The 19,042-nt window shown below is 41.0% G+C and overlaps 3 protein-coding genes and 2 long non-coding RNA genes across 13 annotated transcripts; 2 read left to right on the plus strand and 3 right to left on the minus strand.

Moving 5' to 3' along the window:
* Positions 1 to 7: 7 nt before the first annotated feature.
* On the plus strand, positions 8 to 1,630 carry LOC124197420 (alpha-(1,3)-fucosyltransferase C-like). Its single transcript, XM_046592871.1, has 2 exons — positions 8 to 227; positions 322 to 1,630. The coding sequence occupies exons 1-2, from the start codon at positions 81 to 83 to the stop codon at positions 1,432 to 1,434; spliced, it is 1,260 nt and encodes a 419-aa protein (XP_046448827.1). The 5' UTR covers positions 8 to 80; the 3' UTR covers positions 1,435 to 1,630.
* Positions 1,631 to 4,948: 3,318 nt separating this feature from the next.
* On the minus strand, positions 4,949 to 6,148 carry LOC124197574. 6 transcript variants are annotated; one of them, XR_006876247.1, is made up of 5 exons: positions 5,930 to 6,148; positions 5,459 to 5,603; positions 5,372 to 5,394; positions 5,135 to 5,290; positions 4,949 to 5,064 (listed from the first exon to the last, which is right to left on the minus strand). It is a non-coding gene; the product is annotated as an uncharacterized LOC124197574 (long non-coding RNA). The 6 variants fall into 6 exon arrangements; XR_006876246.1 differs by having other exon boundaries at positions 5,459 to 5,613; XR_006876245.1 differs by having other exon boundaries at positions 5,459 to 5,613; positions 5,784 to 6,148.
* A 21-nt stretch (positions 6,149 to 6,169) lies between these two features.
* On the plus strand, positions 6,170 to 6,978 carry LOC124197575. Of its 2 annotated transcripts, XR_006876250.1 has the most exons (3): positions 6,170 to 6,316; positions 6,376 to 6,490; positions 6,574 to 6,978. It is a non-coding gene; the product is annotated as an uncharacterized LOC124197575 (long non-coding RNA). The 2 variants fall into 2 exon arrangements; XR_006876249.1 differs by having other exon boundaries at positions 6,376 to 6,978.
* Positions 6,958 to 10,406, minus strand: LOC124197572. 3 transcript variants are annotated; one of them, XM_046593090.1, is made up of 4 exons: positions 10,262 to 10,406; positions 10,091 to 10,166; positions 9,919 to 10,023; positions 6,958 to 9,863 (listed from the first exon to the last, which is right to left on the minus strand). In XM_046593090.1, the coding sequence occupies exon 4, from the start codon at positions 9,813 to 9,815 to the stop codon at positions 8,193 to 8,195; it is 1,623 nt and encodes a 540-aa protein (XP_046449046.1). In that variant the 5' UTR covers positions 9,816 to 9,863; positions 9,919 to 10,023; positions 10,091 to 10,166; positions 10,262 to 10,406; the 3' UTR covers positions 6,958 to 8,192. The 3 variants fall into 3 exon arrangements, with proteins under 3 accessions (XP_046449046.1, XP_046449045.1, XP_046449044.1); XM_046593089.1 differs by having other exon boundaries at positions 10,091 to 10,195; XM_046593088.1 differs by having other exon boundaries at positions 10,091 to 10,198.
* A 4,763-nt stretch (positions 10,407 to 15,169) lies between these two features.
* LOC124198173 (general transcription factor 3C polypeptide 3-like) lies at positions 15,170 to 18,982 on the minus strand. Its single transcript, XM_046593877.1, has 11 exons — positions 18,128 to 18,982; positions 17,969 to 18,051; positions 17,752 to 17,901; positions 17,555 to 17,646; positions 17,210 to 17,492; positions 16,876 to 17,141; positions 16,622 to 16,809; positions 16,027 to 16,563; positions 15,824 to 15,960; positions 15,524 to 15,764; positions 15,170 to 15,415 (listed from the first exon to the last, which is right to left on the minus strand). Exons 1-8 carry the CDS (start codon positions 18,594 to 18,596, stop codon positions 16,508 to 16,510), a joined length of 1,587 nt encoding a protein of 528 aa, XP_046449833.1. The 5' UTR covers positions 18,597 to 18,982; the 3' UTR covers positions 15,170 to 15,415; positions 15,524 to 15,764; positions 15,824 to 15,960; positions 16,027 to 16,507.
* Positions 18,983 to 19,042: the final 60 nt, after the last annotated feature.

The raw sequence follows: 19,042 nt of genomic DNA on the forward strand, positions 1-19,042 counted from the left end.
ACAAGTCAGTCGCAGTTTAAGCTCAGAGGATGCAGCATCATTGTCAAAAGACTGCCTGATGGTGACATTTTTGATCAGGCATGTTTCGAAAGTTGCTGAAGAGTTGTCAGTCGCCCATGTTAAGGCGGCTAACCAGTAGCGTTGTTGGAGTACTCATCGTCTTTTATTATTTGATGTTACCTGAATATGATGACGACCAACAATTAGTTATTAGCAATCTTCAACAGGTATAGCCATTAAAGTTATTCAATTGTTATCTTTTGTTCTATTTCTACTGCCATGTCTTAATGGTATGCCCAAACTATTACATAAATAATATAGAAAGAAGCTTCAATCGAGAATTTATCGGAAATAACGTCAGCACAAGATCACCAGAAAATCATTCTGTTTTGGACGAAATTTTTCGAAACGAGCGACTTTGAGGTGGGAATAGGTAGCACTCCCTTCGCACGATGTTACGAAGTTTCAAATTGTGTGACGACTACCGACCGCAGGCTACTGAACGATAGTGATGCCGTCATCTTTCACGCTCGAGATCTCCATCCCAACGATTTGCCACCGCCTGGACAGAGGCGTCCTCATCAAAACTTTGTTTTCTTTCTTTTGGAATCTCCAATGCACACGGATTTGAAAATGTTACAAATGCCTTTATTCCAGAATTATTTTAACCGAACCATGACTTATCGTCTCGATTCCGATGTTGTAAATACCTACGGTCGCATCCGGTGCATTGATTCATCTTCATCGTGTTCAAATTTCCCGCCAGGGAACACACTATCTGCTCAAAGTAATTTTAATCCTGCAGTAATCGCCAGCAGCAACATTCAGCAAATGAATCTGACAGTAAAGAATCGAAAAGCCGCTTGGTTCGTTTCCAACTGTGAAACGAGCAGTCAGCGTGAATTGTTGGTCCGTAATTTATCGAATTTCATTCCGGTAGATGTTTATGGCTCGTGCAGAAATAACGGTAGTAATCACACGTGCGTAAATCGAGCCGATTGCAATGTGATGCTGGGCCGTTATTATCGTTTTTATCTCAGTTTCGAGAACTCGCTTTGCCCGGATTACGTCACGGAGAAACTCTATCGGACTTTGATGCACGACACGGTGCCAGTGGTTTACGGCGGAGCTAATTATTCTCTCTACCTTCCGGAAGGATCCTACGTCAACGCTAGAGATTTCGATAGCCCAGAGAATCTAGCCAATCATCTCAAGGAATTGATGATCAATGACGAGCTTTATCTGAGTTATTTCCGCTGGAAGCAACGATACACTGTTGAGCTCGGGCATTTAAATGGCTGGTGTTCTTTGTGTCGCTTACTGAACGACAGGAATTATGCAGAAAAGAAAAGTTATGCCGACATTGCTGCGTGGTGGTCTGGCCAATTGACTAACCAAACATGTTTTACGCCACCACCAACATCTCTTGTTTAGGAAAAAGTGCGTACAGTTTTTTTTTTCCCGCGGTTATAATGCTGAGAATGAGTACGTTATAACAAACTCGTTGAACAGATCATCAATCATCTACTTTCGTACATAAGATTTACTATGCGTCTTTCTATTGAATGAAAAATATCTGATTTTACAATATTGATTAAATATGCTAATACAAATAAACAATTGGCGTGAAGTTGGCAGTTATGTTTTACTTCCTTGTTGGAAGTTTTGGCGAAATTTGTAAGTTACTATACTGAAGGAAGGAACGGTAAAATGGGATGGATGAGAATTGTACACTAACATTTCTCAGGGGGTTTTAGTACAGCATAATTCTTAACATAGGAAATAATTCTTGCTTTTGTCCACTTTTTCAAGACATAAAAGAATTAAAACGTAAATGTAAAACTTAATTGTGGTGAAAATGTATCAGTTTGGCGCGTCATTGTCGCGCTTGCTTCATAACGGATTTACCGCTAAGATTGGATAGTTATTTTAGGCCCTAAATAATAAATACACTTAAACGAGTATCCATTACCATTTCAATTGGGATTTCAAAAACGTCGAACCATAATGCATACCCAATGCTCCCGTTTGCCGCATATAGGCGGCCTTTGGAAACGGCTTGTGCAGGATATTTAACTGGCCATTTATTCCGTTATGATGAACGAACTTATATATAAGTGCTGTCGGACGATAGAAGTTTTTTTGGCTTACTGCATTCGTTAATATATGTATGTATATATATCAGTTGGCTTGCACGCGGGGGTTAAATAAATTTCTTTGCTTCCTTATTTGTTTGACTGTGGTGGTGACTGGCGTTGAGAAAGAACAACAACTTTGTCCAAGCTGTCGGCACACTATTGCCGCGCAACATACTTTAAATGTCCAATGTAAAATTCATTTAGCATAATAGTCAGATATTTATAATATATAAGAAATATCAGTTTGCGAAAGAATACCAAGGTTTGAGTGGAGGCATTCACGTTAACGCACGAACGATTTCATTGATTGAAAAAATAAAATCGGTTGAGGGTTAATGATTATTTGAAGGATTTCTCTTCGAAGACCGAAGCAGGAAAAATTTAGAGTTCGATATTATCGTTTGTTGATTAATTGCAGGGCTTATGTGATTGTTCTAAAGGTGTAGGCGCCGCCACCGACTTTCAGACAACTTCCACCAACAACGCACCAACTATTTACTCATTCGGGGGCATAATAAAAGGTTAATGTTGCAAAGATGCTGATGCCTTGTGGCTATTGTTGACGAATGTGATGTTTGTCATCAATGTATTGTTTACCGTTGCCGTTCTCCATCTAGTTAAACTGTATGAGAACTGCGAAAATAATGGAAAATCATTTAGGCTTGCAAAAGTCAAATGAATTTCTTCAACATCTGGTGGTCATTATCCTAACTTTTTTCTTTTAATTCAATTTTTGCGCAATTACTTGCATTAGTTAAGCTATAAGTTGTAAAAATTTAGAAACACAATTTTTTTCTACTATTGGAAAGTTGGAATATGAACATGAAATCACTAGTTTCAAGAAATTGCTAGTTTTTCTCGAGATAGGTAATTTTTTCTACTAATACATGTTCCGCTTGTCAGCTGAATTTCCCTACACCTGAGGACTGAGTAGCAGTCCACTTACTCCCAATAGAGCTTTTTCCATTTGGTTCGTGTAAGTAGAGGGAAAAGTCGTGCGGCTAGTCGACTAGTGCGCACCATGGCGGGGGATAGCCGAAACTTGCTGCAGACTTTGCTTGATCCGAACAATACCCACCGTAAGGCCATGTACTGTAACCTGTGAGGCTGTCAGCACTCAGCAGCAAAAGTGAAACCTGTTTTATTTCTTAAGTGTTTAAAATGACAAAAGCTTTTTGTTTGATATGTTCAACTTATGAAAAAAAGAGATCGCCGAAGTTTTTTCAAAGTGCCAGAATGCAACATTAACACTAATTCAATTGAAAAAGAACTCATTTCACTTTGAAAAAACTTCGGCGATATCTTTTTTTTCATAAGTTGAACATATCAAACAAAAAGCTGTTACCATTTTAAACACTTAAGACATAAAACAGGTTTCACTTTTGCTGCTGACAGCCTGACAGGTTACAGTACATGGCCTTACGGTGGGTATTGTTCGGATCAAGCAAAGTCTGCAGCAAGTTTCGGCTATCCCCCGCCATGGTGCGCACTAGTCGACTAGCCGCACGACTTTTCCCTCTACTTACACGAACCAAATGGAAAAAGCTCTATAGATTTTGAAATGAGCGGGGCGTATCAAAATCTCTCAAGTACAAAGATAAAACTTGCTCTGGAGTTATTTGTATTAGAGACACAAATTCCGACAAAATAGCCAAGGTAGCATACGGCTCCTAAATGTAACGGTAGCCTGATGACTTGCAATATTTAAGATAATTAACAATAGGTTACACTTTGCTGCAATTTGAAAGGGTTTTTCTTTGAAAGTAGAGAGTGTGAATGGTAGCTAATATTAAATGCCTAAGCTCCAATTCTTAATTAAAAATGAAACCGCTTGAATTTTGAGACAAAAAACTAAAAAGGACGGATTTTCTCCTGTCCCACAACTTTGGCGTTAGCAGACGATGTCAAAACAGGAATGACAGTTTGTAAAGGCTGTCCCTAAACTGCGAAAGCGAAACGCGAAACGCGAAACGCCTAAAATGCGGAAAGGCTGTGCGAAACGGACCAAAATTTTTGGACCGTTTCGCGGGACCAAATGCCGGAGGGCATACTAAAATGCGAAACCTCAAAATGCGAAACGAAAATGTTTTCTTTTCCCCACCAGAGTGCAAATTGACGGATGAGGCCCGTTTAGGCCGCCATGTTTCATGACTCATAGTATATGTAATGTGAATGTATGTATGGATATGAATGTGTGTACTGTGTACACTATATATTAACGAATATTACTTTTCGCTAGAGTTTTGAAAATAAAATGTTTGTATTTCATGGGAAAACAGTCTTATCAAATTAAATTTATTTAGTCGACTCGATTACTCTTGTTTCTTCAAGAGCACGGGGGTCCCTCGGATGAGCTCTTATTGAATGAGAAATCTCCAATTAAGTCTTTGTGGAATAGAGGCGGAAGAAGCTTTCAGCACGTTTTAGCTGGGTGGCATTTTCAATAAATTTCAATCGAATAGCTATATATGTTTAGACGCCGGGCTGCTATCGGCTGATAGTTTTTCCATTCGACTTTGTCAGCCGATTTTCCTCGGCGAACAACTGTTGAGAGAAATTCCGGCTAAGAGAAACAGATTGATCGAATGACATAGAGAACGTCGACGACGTAACAATGTGTTAATGTACCCCGCTGTGGGATTATTTTATTTAAGACATTGAAAGGGGGGAGCAATAAAATTTTATTTCTTCAGCCGCTACACTATTTCGGTTTAAATTATGAAAAATTGAAGTCAAAAGTCAGCTATGCGTCTTGGTACGGGCTGATGAGTGATTCAACCGAGGTATGAAATAAATGATAATAAAAGAAGAAAAGATTAAAACAAATTCTATTATCGAGCAAATTAAGCTTAACATTTTTCCCCCGTTGACAAAGTCATCGACACGACGCACTTTCCATGCGCACATGCACACATATTGTATCCACCTAGCCATCACAGAAGAAGAAAAATCAAGAACCGAAACTTTCCTTAAACATAAAAATGATTCTTTGATACCTGAATTGTAGATTGAAAATACAAAGATTTGATTTGTGATGCCAATCTTCTAGCGCTTGTAGCAAAAGTAAAGCACAGATACGCCTGCTCCACACTATTACTTGGGCAGCATGAGCTATGGAACTATTACCACTCTCAGAATTCCACCAAGGTTTTCTATGACAGGGATAACAAAATTATTGCTTTGAACAAGAAAAGCGATTAGAAAAGAAAACACTTGCATAATTTTTCCGTCACCTCAGAAACAGTAGATGTATTACCTATGAGAACAGACAAGTATGAGAATAACATACAGACAGCATGATAATTTTAACTAAAAAATACCTCAGAGAATGTAGGTTACAATGTATCAGGTGAAACATCATGTCACCTCACATTGGGAAGTTTTTTCTTTACTCTCATTTATTTCTTTGCAGCTTACTTCAGCAAAACGACAAAGCGAGTTTCATGAAGTGGACATCTCCCATGACTTTAATTATCTAAAAAAAATGCATCAATTAGTTGGGCAAAGAAAAATATTAGAAAAAACAAAGTATCTTAAACATCAGATGAGTTAAGTTTGGAATCAATAAATTGACTATGTCAAATTCAATCCATTCCCTCCATTAGATCATCAACAAAGATTGCAAAAACCCACGAAATTACATACCAAGTTTAAGAAGTATTGCGGTGAATGAATGGCAAATAACGTGAATCACAAATCAAAATCATGAATACAATAGGTAAATACACAAAACTGTAATATCCTTTTAATTTAACGAATTATAAACAAAACAGAAACTAGGATAAACTAACTCGAAGGAAAGGTGTTTTTATCTTGACGAGTAGATTTTTGTGACGCAAGTATGTTAATGGCGTCGTCTGTTGACGTTCTGTTGACGTTTCGCACCCACCGATTTCGCATTTTAGTACGGACCCAAGGCCTAAAATGCGAAACAGGGTCCCAACTTTTGGGTCCGTTTCGCACAGCTTTTCCGCATTTTAGGCGTTTCGCGTTTCGCGTTTCGCTTTCGCAGTTTAGGGACAGTCGTTTGTAAACATGAATCGAACAATAACATCTTGTTTTTTGGCTATTCTATTTCATGTTTTAAATAATACTCAATTGGCTCATGGAGAATTTACAGTAGAAGATTTCAACAGTGCGTACTCAGAATTTCAGGTGACTGGAGACGGTTTTCATCGGTAAGATGTTCAATAGTTATACCACAAAGCGTTAACAGAATTTTATACTTTATTTTTAGGGAAATGCGAATGTCCTTCTCGTTTTTTCCTGCCTCTCTTCTAGGCTGTAGTGTACTTATAAAATGGGGGATTCCTTCTGGAATCTATGTAGACCCATATCAACTTCAAGCTTCGGTAATGAACAAGACAGTTTGCTTCTCCAGCCATGTCAATATTGAGCAAATGGCACATCATGCAGAACCTTTAACATTACACAGCTTTGCCCAGCCTTCAATGTGGGAGCAGTTGCAGCTTCTCCCAATCAATCCAGTTTCATCTGCGTTATCATCTCCCTAGCAGCATAAATGATTATGCAGCAGCATCTCTATCCTCACCTTCTACCTTTTTCTCTTGTGACTGTGCTTCGATAGATTTGACAGCTGTGCATAAATGTGTGTGGCAGTCATTACCTGAACATGTTCAAATTCAACAAGTTTTAGTCCCAACCCAATTGGTTCTTTGTCTTATTCACCACTAGTGACAATTGTTACAATAGCAATTTCATTCATTGGAATTACTTCTGTTGCTTGGGCTTCAGCAGTAGAGTAAACATGAATGTTGCAATTGAATTTGTTTTATAAATAATGTACAGTACTCGGATCAATACAAAAAGATTTTGTGTATTGCGGCAGATGTAACAGCAATTTATAAATATAATACATAACGTAATATATAGATAACGTTACACATTTATATAAATACCGCTTTCAACAATTTGTTTTTCATGTCAGTCTAGTGAGGAGAAATGTACGTTGCAAGAGTCTTTACATTTTGAAGACACAGAAGAAATTTCGGATGCAAGGTAAGAAAAGCGGAACAAGCAAGCCAAAAAAAAAAGAGTTCCGAGATAGTTTCACACGTAACACACAAACACACACGAGGCGATTTGAAAAGAGATATGGGTGACGATGACGCAACTTCAGTTGGACATGGACGAGCGCAACAATTTAAGTCGGGGCACAAAAAACGATTCGAGGGATGTGGCGCAACGGTAGAAGTTGGACCCTTTGGGATTGTAATAGCGACAGTTTTCAAAGATCTTGGTAATGTCGCCGATAAACTCTACCAGTCGTTGGTAGCGTCTCTCTATAATCTTGGTCTCAACCATCTGCAAGTCCATGGGATCCTTGATGACATGATAATAGTCGGGGACATCCTTGACATCGACTGGCTCACGGAACGGCCAGGAGCTCTTGTGGGTCTGCAACTGCCGTAGAAGCTTGCGTAGTTCCTCGTAATCACGAATGCTTAGGGTCTTCGTGTTGGCGTAGTTGAAGGCTCCCTGCGGCTCACAGTTGGGGCACGTGTACTCGTCGATCGACTCGGATTCCGTTTGCAGAACTCCGACGCAGCGACCGACCGTGCAACCAGTCCCCACAGCGATCGCAGTCGATGTAGAACTGCGAGTCATCGTACGGCTGTCGGCAAAGGCAGAACAGTTCACGAGGCGCCGCCGTTTTTCCCGTTTTACAACCATTACACACAAATTCCGTCATCGTTTGCGACATGGCCTCCGTGATGCCGATTCGAACACAAGTCACAGAAATACACACTTTATGCAACACTCGAGTAGCATCGAAACTTTTAAACGGCACTAGTGTTGTTTGTTCTTTCAATGAAGCGTCACAGGTAGACATTCACAGTAGTGTTGATGTCTTCGAATTTAAAACGATGTAAACACCGAGGAAAACAATCCAATGTCAGAAATACACACTTTATGCAACACTCGAGGAGCATCGAAACTTTTAAACGGCACTAGTGTTGTTTGTTCTTTCAATGAAGCGTCACAGGTAGACATTCACAGAAGTGTTCATGTCTTCGAATTTAAAACGATGGTCTAGCAGTATTGAAACGAACTGTGTTGGAGAACCATAGACTGAAGCGTCACAGGTAAATCTTCACACGGGAGGTTATGCTTTCGGACGATTTTAGCTGCGATGCAAGATAACGGAAGAACGCCCTGCAAGTAACTGTCCATCAGCTTGCGTAACTTGTCATTGGGGTATTGCTGAGGGAAGTACTTTATGCAATCCAAAGCAGCGTTTCCGCGAAGATCGGTTTGATCCTTGTGAAATTCTCCATCAAAAAATGTTTGGACGATAATGGTGAATCTTGCAGCATGCTTCTCATAATCAGAACTCCAAAAAGGATGGAAGAATACTTCTCTACTTGCGAGTACGTGGAGGGGGCTGCGCCCATGTTGATCTACGGCGTTGGGGTCTCCACCGGTCTCCAGTAAGAGCATAATGAAGTCAAAGTCTTCTTCAAATCCTCTGTAGTCCTCGGATGCCCTCAGCAAGAGTGTTGATTGTTTTTTTTTCAAGGTGTTATTTTCAAAATTGATAGTGTAGCTTTCAAGATGGTTCTTCAATTTTTCCCTCTCAGCTTCCGATTTGGGCATCGATACCAGCAATTTAATAAGAATAAGAATCAGCTGTGAAATTTCTTCAAGCTTGTCGGCTTTTGATTTGATCGTATAATCTTTGATTTTGATTTGATCATTTCGAGCGTCTTTGTGAACTTTCACCTGGTATACGAAAGAGAAAACCAGGGCAGTCATTAAGTGGTCGATTGTCAATACTGTAGCCAGTTCGGTTTCAATCCGTTGTGGGTCCCAGCCCCACAGCCTCAGGGTGTTGAAGAATTCGGTGAACGATGAATGTACGACATCTTCCATGTTCGTTTCATTTTTGACCAGTTGATCCAAAAAGTCTGCCTTCCCAAAGAGCTCAAAAAGCTGGAGGGATATGGTGAAAGCGCGGTGACGAGGTACGTTGCGGTCCGCCCATCCTTGAAGAGCGAATTTGAACAAATTGTTGACGAAAAAACTGTCCGGGTGGCAGTTATACTTGTTGGAAATACGATGACAAGTACATAACGCGTGGATTTTCCATCTTTCTCCCCTTTGTGGGAACAAAACAAAAAGTTCTTCCATATTTCGAAATTCACTTACATTTCCGAAAAGAAGCGTTTCCAATTCAGATTGAGGCAAGCTGATTTTCTTAATTCGATACTTGTCTCGCAACATGGTGGCTTCATGCCAACAAATCCATCCAAATTTTCGAAAGTCGGTTTTAGCTTGAAAAACAAAGGCAGCACCGAAGAGCTCTAGTACGTCAATTAGCTGTTCTCGATCGATGTTAGGTGGTAGGATCAAACATTTTGGGGTTTTTTTCTTTTTTTCCATAACGTGTACACGCGGGAACTTTCTAAGGATGACTTCCACAACGTGGTCTAGAATGGCGGCTGAAAATTCGACCGGAAATTTTACATATCTCTTCAGTTCACTCAACAAAAAGATGATGGTTGTTTTGACGTCAAATCCTTCCTCGACCAAGTACTTCAAGTTTGCCACATTCTTGTTTTCATCTTTAAGCAGAAGAGTAAAAGTCTTCCTTTTCTTAGGGAAATTACTATGTTCTTCACATATATCTTCCTCGGCTTTGGTTTTAGTCGCCATGATTCCATGTGCTTTGGGTTGAGCAGACCCTCTGTAATGAAGCGTGTTCTGAGAAATACAAATTTTAGTATGCATGTAATGAAGAGTTTCATGCAATGGATACCTTCTTTAATATTTGATGGAAAGATAAAACAAATCCCTGCTGGATGGAAGATCAATTGGAATCAGTCTTCAAATACCGTAGGAAAAGAACTTGATTCTCCTAAAACTTTTACAAAAACCTTATTGTTTAAACTGTTATTTTTATACAAAATTAGGAGAGAAAAAAGGTTTACCTTTTTGATGTTAGAAGAAACAAATATTCAGTAGGAACAAATCCCAGAGCTATGTGGAAGACAAATTGGAAGCAGTCTTCAAAATGGCGGGAAATGAACTTGATTCTTCTACCAATTTTAGCAAAACCCAGGTTAGTAATTGTACTACATAATTAGAAAATAGAGGCTTACCGTGTTGAAGTAAGAAGAAAACAATTCTTAAGTGGAAAAAGTTAAAACTTTACGAAATTTCAACTAAGATTCTTGAGCTCTGATTGACGATGTCTGCCTGGCACAAGTACGAGAAACTTTCTAACGGTTGTTTTCTCCCTGTTACATACTAACACTCTAACAGGCCGAAGTCCCCCTGGTGGCTGAATTTGAATTTTAAATTTTAACCGTTGCCAAATTATTTATTATTTAGCAATTTAAACGTTTTTTCACTGTTTTTTTTTTCAGAGGTGCTCTCGGGTTTCTCTTCGAAGACCGAAGCAGGAAAAATTTAAAGTTCGATATTATCGTTTGTTGATTAATTTTTTATTGTTTTAAAATTAAAAAAGGTGTAGGCGCAGCCACCGACTTTCAAACAACTTCCACCAACAACGCATGTCCATTAGCTTTAAGGGTTCTACTTTTATTACATAATCAAGTTTTAAGTGCTTTAAAGATTTACAGCTTTTTAAAATATCGACACGCCGCAATTTCTACAGCTGCCATCTCCTAAAAACAACTAAGTCACTAAACTAAATACATGACATTTGTCTTCTGTTTAATCAGAAAGAGAGGGATGGCTTAGTTGAATAAGCCGTCGTCTGTTGACTATGTGCACCATGGTGCCAGTGTTCGACTCTCTAGGGAAGCATATCTACTTTCTCAACCGGTTCGTAGTTTTAAAGGTGATATTACAAAGATGGTGATGCCTAACGAAGCTATTGTTGGCAAATGTGGTGTTTGTCTTAATTATCGGGGCCGTTCTCCACTATATAAACTATATGGAGGCGCTGCGAAAACAATGGAAATCATTTAGGCTTGCAAAAGTCAAGTGAATTTCTTCAACATCTTGTGGTCATTTCCTAACTTTAATTCTTTTTATTCAATTTTTGCGCAATTACTTATGTAATTTTAAACTATAAGTTTTAAAAATTTATGAAAAAATTTTTTATTATTAAATCTACTTTGGAATGAACATGAAATCACTACTCGGAAATTGATTGTTTGCTCATAAATTTTGTGGGCGGCTTTCGTTTGTCATTTGTTTTGATTTTATGTTGTGCTTTTTTATTGTGACATATATATGAGCTGTTTTATTATGAAGAACGGGTGTAACTACATTTACTAGTTCTAATTAATTCATTTTAATTAATTCATTTACTAGTAAATTAATTACTAGTTTTTTGTCGGCAAAAATGGTGTTGGAAAAACGACGTTGTTAAATGTCCCGGATTAAAAACGGACTAAAGCAGTATCTCATTTCCGAAGCGGAAGAGGGGAAGCCATCATTTTTTTCTCTCTAACTGTTTATTGATTCGCTTAATATGGTTTTTTAACAATAACAATAGGCCTTTACACTGTAGATGATTGCCTTTGCCTCTGTATTAATTTCACGCAGTCAAAGATGTGTCATTTGTTTATTTTTCTTTAAACGAATTTTCAACCATATTTAAGAATATATAATAGACATATAATAGACATCAATCAATTAATTAAACCATTAATAAAACCAAATAAAAGAGAAAAGAAAACTGACTTGTGTCAGACTGGTCACGGGTACATTACAACTTGTCGGCAAGGGAGACGTTAGGCGATGGATTGGCTTGGTTGCCTTTGATAACGTCGCGTAGTCGCTCCATTACTGGAAATCTACACACAAAATAATTTGTTCTGTAACATAAAATCCAAAAGTCTGTTTCCATGAAATGACAAATTAGCAGGAAGAAGCAAATAAAACAACCAAAGGCGAGTGAAACAACAAACGAGGACTATTAGTGCGTGCAATAAAATGTAAATCGGATGTGTTGGGTGCTCTCACATTCCGGCGGTTAAAACCTGTAAAATTTGGATTCTGACGGTTTTTGTGATGTTGAACAAATCAGCTCACCGCATGGCAGTCGGCAAACTCACTGGGGAAGAGCAGCAACAGCCAAGAAGAGGAGGCCGGCGAAGAGGATGTCGAGCAATCCTGCGACACGACGGTGGACGCTTGCGTCAGACTAATCAAACACTTTCGCTGCATCCAACGTCACGCCAGTCGCATAGACTCGTCTGAATTTTTGAATCATTAAATTTTCAACCGTAGGAAGAATGTGAATCAATTAAACAGTTGATTGCGCTGCCCACCATCAGAGATCAGACTAGGGCTACAAGATTAGGGGCGGCGGCAGCAGGTCCGCCGATCGGGATGGAACGCTTAATCGAGGCGTATTCCTGAGGCCGGCAGATTTTCTTCCAGACGTAATATTTAGATCTTTATGCACTGGCTGGCCGTTTTCGATGGTAACTGCGCGTAGGCTACATAAAATAAATTAAATTGGAATTCCAAATGAACAAGACAATCGATCAACTTACATGTTGAGCAACTTGGGGGAAAATTTTGCCTTGCTGGAGCAAAGCGGCGTGAAAGACGGCCATCTCTTCCGCGTCCAGTTATTGAGGACGTTGTGACTGGCGTTGGCCGGTTGGGTCAACAAGTGTAAATTGGCGGCTTGGATGTCGCCATGAAAATGGGTCACGACGGCCAGCACCTCTTCCTCGGTCCGCTTGGGGCGTTGGGCTTGTCGCCAGAGAGCTGGGAAGCGGAACTTGTGGCGGACTCACCAATTTGTCCCTGACTAGATTCCAATAAGGTCTAGCCCCGTTTCGTTTTGGATTCAACATGAGGTTGTGGCGGGTGGTAGTGGCCGGCGAAAACGACGACGCTAATAGTTCATGGCGCTGACGAATTGGCCGCCGTTGCCATTGCCCAGTATCAAGACGTCGTCCATCTCGTCGCCTTGGCGCTTGTTACATTTCTTGCCGGCCATCGATTTGCGCCGCTTGACGTCGCCCGCTTCGTTGTCGTTGGCCTTTTAGGCTCTCGACGGCCGACTTTTCTTGACTTTGACGGGCTTGAGCAAAACGGGAGACGACTGCGGAAGCTGCTGCTGCTGATGATCCAACTGATCCGGTGGCTGGTCCTGTTCCACCAACTGCTGCCTAGCCCGTCCGTGGCGACGATGGTCAAATCGGCTGCATAGTCCCAACCGCCTTCTCGTCTCCATGTTGTACAAGACGCTGTTGGCGCAGTTGATCATGAAATTGTTCTGGTTGTGGCCCGATCCACTCGGGAAACTTGAAGTGGAATAGAATCCCACAGCGTCCTGCTGCTGCTGCTGCGGCTGGAAGCGCTGCAAGTGCGGAAGAGAGGAAACCGACGGACTAACCGGAGACAAAGTCGGGGTGTAAGGGGACGCGTCAACACCACATGGATTGGTATCCTCCTCCTCCGCCGGAACAAGTGTCGACGCTGTTGCTGTTGTGCGTGTAATCCGGCTGGTTGGAGTTTTGCTGATGCTGGATTTAATGCTGCGGGGAGCAGACCGACGGCGGCGTCGAAGGCGACGGCTCGAAACCGAATCCGGCGCCCACTAATCCGGCAACGACACTCGTCTCGTGCTGGTGGCGATACGACACGTAGCCGCCGTCGTGTTTGTGCTGGAATAAACCGTCGTGTTGGTGCTGGAATAAGCCGCCGTTCAGGCCCACCGGATCATATCCGTAAATGCCCACAGAGGCCACAACGACCGATTCATTGACGACGTGATCTCCAGCGCTGCTGGCCAGATATTGCGACAAATCACAGTACTAGCACACGCCGTTCTGGCCATAATGTTGCTGTTGGTGGTGACTTCCGCCGCTGTTGTCCGTGTCCGACTGTAGGTCCAGCCGTCCAGGCTGCTGATGTCGGATAACAGCGCGGAAGCTGCGGCTGCCGAAACCCAAGATGAAACGGATCGATGAGTTAGGACGTCAATGGATTAGATTGACAATGGATTCCTACAGTCTGGTGGAAAATGCGGAATCGTCCAGTAACGGGGACGTCACTCAGTGCAGAGGAGGACGACGATGACGTCAAGAAAAAGTTTTCAACGCGTGATGGTTGTTGCTGTGGTGGTGGTGCAAGTTATGCAATACGGAAGCAACTCCACCTTCGCTACTTGCCGGATCGCCATCAGGTAATGCATCCATATCATCTTCCAAGGCTCTGTGAAGGCTGACTGGGCTGAGAGCCAATAGTGATCCTGTTTTTTAAAGATGAAAACTATTTAGTGAATTTTTCATCCATTACTTCGTCAAAATTAACTTGTACCTTCGAAATAATCTTCCGGCTCTAATTTGGGAATGAGCGGCTGCTGAGCTTCCATCGAGTCTCTTTGATTCTCTTCTCAATCTCTTCTCATCAACATAACAACCGCTTCCGGTTGACTGACCGGTTGAACTGGGATCGGTTAGGCATGAGAATGTTGTTCTTGTTGTTGGACACTGCCAACAACAGAACTGGTGGATGGACAACGACGACGCCGACGTGGTTTCAGACACCGAAGAAAAAGTACCTGAAGAACCTGAAGAAGAAGAACCCATCAAAGTCGTGGAAGAATTGTTGGCCGCCATATTATTCCGCCGCTGGATGATGTTCTCTTCGATGAGGGCCCGCACCGAGACGGAAGCCGTCAAAAGCGGCGGCGTGTTGGGATCTCTTTTACTGTTGCCCGGCTTTTTGCTACTTCCACCTTCGCCGCTTCCTCCCCCTCCGCCACTCCCGCCGCCGGATCCGTTTCCCGACCCTCTGGATCCGCTGCATTCGGACTCTTTCTTGAGGAAACCGCCGTGCAGGCGCATGTGGCCAATAAGGGCCGCTGGCACACGTTGCATTCGACCAGCCGGCCGGAAACCCCTCCGTTGGCTCTAGTCCCGTCATTGGTCAAAGTCATTTGGGAAATGTCACTGTAAGCAAGTTGTTTTAAAACAGAGGAGGATTCTAGAAAAGAACTGCTAGATGTTATCGGGAATAGCCTCCCTCTTTCTAAAAGTGTTCGAAGCGATCGATGATTTATGTAAGTTGTCCTTGTTTGATGACGATTTATTTACAAATACATTACAGTTCCTTGGAATTTTAACGAAAAATGATGCATCATATTTCAAATAGTGATATACTTGTCCAGATACATACGAGCAACATCGGAACCAGAATTGGAAAAATCAGCCGACCGATAGATGAGCGATAAATTAAAGGCGATTTCTCTGGATAAGTCGAATACATGAGCATTCTCTCCGCGTGTGACGCTTGGCTTGTGTTGCAGAGCTTTTTTACTAAAAAATAACACATTTTTTAGTTTAAAAAACGGCAAAATGTTATATAATACAAGTAAACAACGTTATATGTTAAATAAATATGTAATACAAGTAAACTGTGCTTACTAAAAGTCCACAGCATGAGCTAAAAGGCCAAGCTGATGCATTCCCCGGCCGATGTTGTAGTAAACCTCTTGACAGTCCCCTCTTGATTTCAGATAAGCATCGAAGAAGGAACAAGCTTGAGTAACAAGCGAATGCTTCCCGCTAGAAAACTTTTGACATGTCAACTGAACCAGGACAATTGCAGAAAGCAGCAAAAACAACGGATTGTCGGGATCAATTTTGCACGCCGACATATAAGCATCTATGCAAAATTAAGAACGATTAAATTTAATAAATCAAAATTTTGCTTTGCCATCTTACCTAAGGCGCGCTTGTATGTACCGCTGGCTAAACACGTGTGACCGTTCAAAACACTTAAGACAGACATGTTTGGGGTGTTTCCGAAGTAGCCGCACAAGAAAACGATTGTAGCGCACATCGTCCCCTCGCATGATAACCTGTTGAAACGAAAACGTCGAACCAATTATAACGAACGATGGTAAAGATAAGGTAAGTATTTTCACCTGAATCATGAGGTTCAAAGCTCTTTTGTTATCCAGGTTGTTACGTAAGAGCAAACCACGGGCTAGGTTATAAGCATAATACGAGTCGCCTTTAGCTAAACACACTTGAAGGGTGATGAACTGAATTTCTCTGCAAATTTCTCTCTTGCTTCTGAAAAGCGGTGACGTAAGAGCCGTAAAACAGATTCTCTCCAACTCCACCAGACGTTTCTCCTTGAACAGGTATTCACACGTTAGCCGGAGGAGTCGATATTCTTCTTCTAACTCGATCGACGATGCTCCAAAGTCCAATTCTTCCACGTCCGAATCTTCATCCGCCGACTCCCACCCTACTTTTTTGGCGCCGCACGCTTTGTTCACTTCGTCCTTGGATTGAATATTCGAGGCGTCACGCATCATCAGCAATTTGTAAGCCGCAACGAACTGATTCATTTTTCCTTCTTTCAAAAGCAAGAGGCACTTGTGATGCAAAACGCTGGCTTCAATCCGAGTAGCTTCCGAGTCTTGCGTTACAGCTTCCAAAGCTTCTTCGTCGACCTGTTAACACGGAAACGATTAGACTGGAAAACGATATAAGTTGTCTTAAGGTAGTTACCTAATTTGGTGAACAATTCTGCTAGAGATATTTTAGCATCCTCCCTTGATGGCACTAGATGAATAACATGTCGGAATGCCACGATTGCTTCGTCTGACCGATTGAGAGCATTGAGACAGTTTGCATATTTCAGCCAAACTTCAGCTTGAGAAAAGGATTTACTTTTTGTTAGGATCTCTAGCAATGTCCTGTTATGAAAAAAGAAATATGACAATTTAAAGGTTGCAAAATAATTACTTTTGGATTTCTCTTACAAAGCTTGTTGATGGAATTCTTTTTCTACTAGGGCCTCGGCAACGTCGAGGTGGATACCCCCAAAACTTTCGACGTCATGCTCCATAAAAGTTTCGATCAAAGGAAATGCAAATTCTTGTTTGTTAAAGTAAACCAAGGCAATGCAGAGCTTGCTGAGAATGCCTATTGGCAGTTCTTCCGTCAGTTCCATAGATTCCGTTTCTTCGAGATCAATTTCGTCGATTATGTTATTGTTAAACACCAACCCGCAATGTCTATTAAGAGTCTGTAAGTGCAATTAAATTGAATTCATTATTTCAGTGAATAGGTAACGGTTGAAAGAGTTCACCGAACTTTTATGACATCGAGATAATGTTTCGTCAAGATCTGGAGTTCCAATAAAAGGTTAAAATGATTCATTTTGAAATTATCTGCGCAGGTGACAAGAGCATTACTGAGCGCCCTACGCGCTGAATGCAAGTTGCCACTCTCAATGTAAATCCTGGCAATTTTTTCAGCAAGCTCGACCCATTCATTTTTCTTTTGTTCATTTTCCGGTTGGACACCTCGCAACATAGTCAGGCGAGCTTTCAACTGCTCTTTTTCAGCACCAATTGATTCCAACACCTGGCATCGACTGAAACACACAGAATAAAACACATCAGAAATAGTATTTAAATTATATTCTTTGTACGTTACCGTTCATGAATTTGAAGATTTGTAGGGTCTGCTTGAACAGCTTTGGCAAGGCATTTCTTTGCCTGTATCTCATCTCTTCGCTTCAAACACACCTGAAATAGAGCGAACAATTTTAGTATTGAAGTAGAAGATATCTGCATTCCGACGAATTTGATTTTCATAAAAAAAAGCTGCTTTATAGATCTAAAATATTTTACCTGGGCTAATTGTAACCATTCATTGGCCTGTTGGGGAGATTGAGGAGATAAATATGCAGCTATTAAAGATAACTGGTATGACATTTCATCATCTCTCTGGTCCTTATAGCACATGCTTAGAAATTGAAAAGGTTCAGCATAACTTGGGGCCTAAAAATATAAGTGAATGAAAAACAATTATATTAGCAAAACACCCACAATTTTATAATGAATTTACCTGTCTAATTATTTCCTTGCAGAGGTTGATGGCATCTTCATTCTCACCCCTTGCATATCTCAAGTTTGCTTCACCCATGAGACCTTCGTATTGGAAAAATTCAAATTTGCAGGCCATTATTGTAAACACATATTTAACAAAAAAAGAATATTTGGTTACCTTGTAAATGTGGTGGAAGTCTTTTTGTAACTGGTGTGCATTTTCTCTTTTTCACTGGGTTGGAAGATTCTTCAGGAAAATATTCTGGGTCATTTGAGTTTCTTTCCAGCACTTCTTCTTCATAATCTGTATCAGATGAGTCTTCCATGCCAGACTCGGAACCATCTGAGTTTTCTACTCTTGTCATGAAGTATTCAAACGACACTATTCCTTCCAGATAACCATCAGTAATAGCTATTTGTTCCTCATCTGCCTTTGGAATAACAGTATCATCAGTATTTGCTGGATGATCAGATACCATGTCTTCCTCTGAAATGTTTATGTAGAAGATTTCCCACAAGCCATTTTCTGCCGAATGTAAAGGTGTTCCTTCATTGATGATAGTAACTCTTGAACTATCACAAGAAGCCACAATAACTTGATCATCTGAAAGGAGCTGTGGTTGCACTTCTTCATCTCTGCTCTCCATCGTGAAATAATATAAAAATTCGATTCGAGTGAAAGTCAACAGCAAGAACAATTTTTCTTCAATTGTTAGATTGAAAAGAACGGTTTAGTTTAAAACGCTACTTCAGGGGCATCAGGGCCGGTCGAAGCTAACGTTGCATGTGTTCACACGAAACGCGCGAAACGAAACAGACGACGATCACGTGACGACTGACGATTGTGTATCATTTGTAATTTGTATCAAGCATGGTCGGATTGAATCCACTCCGCATGCTGCCCAATAGGCTCAGGGGTCCCAGCAGGGGCAGCATGAGGACGTTGCGGAGTGCATTCATTTCGACCAATCGAAAGCATTTTTTGCGAATGCCAATCAAAATAGAAAGTTGCTGTTGTTGTATTCCATTCCGTGACAGATCAGAACATTTGCCTATATTTCTTCGCCACTTGCAACCGTTTCTCCAGGACAGC

Source organism: Daphnia pulex, chromosome 7 (assembly GCF_021134715.1).
Source record: "Daphnia pulex isolate KAP4 chromosome 7, ASM2113471v1".
NCBI lineage: Eukaryota > Metazoa > Arthropoda > Branchiopoda > Diplostraca > Daphniidae > Daphnia > Daphnia pulex.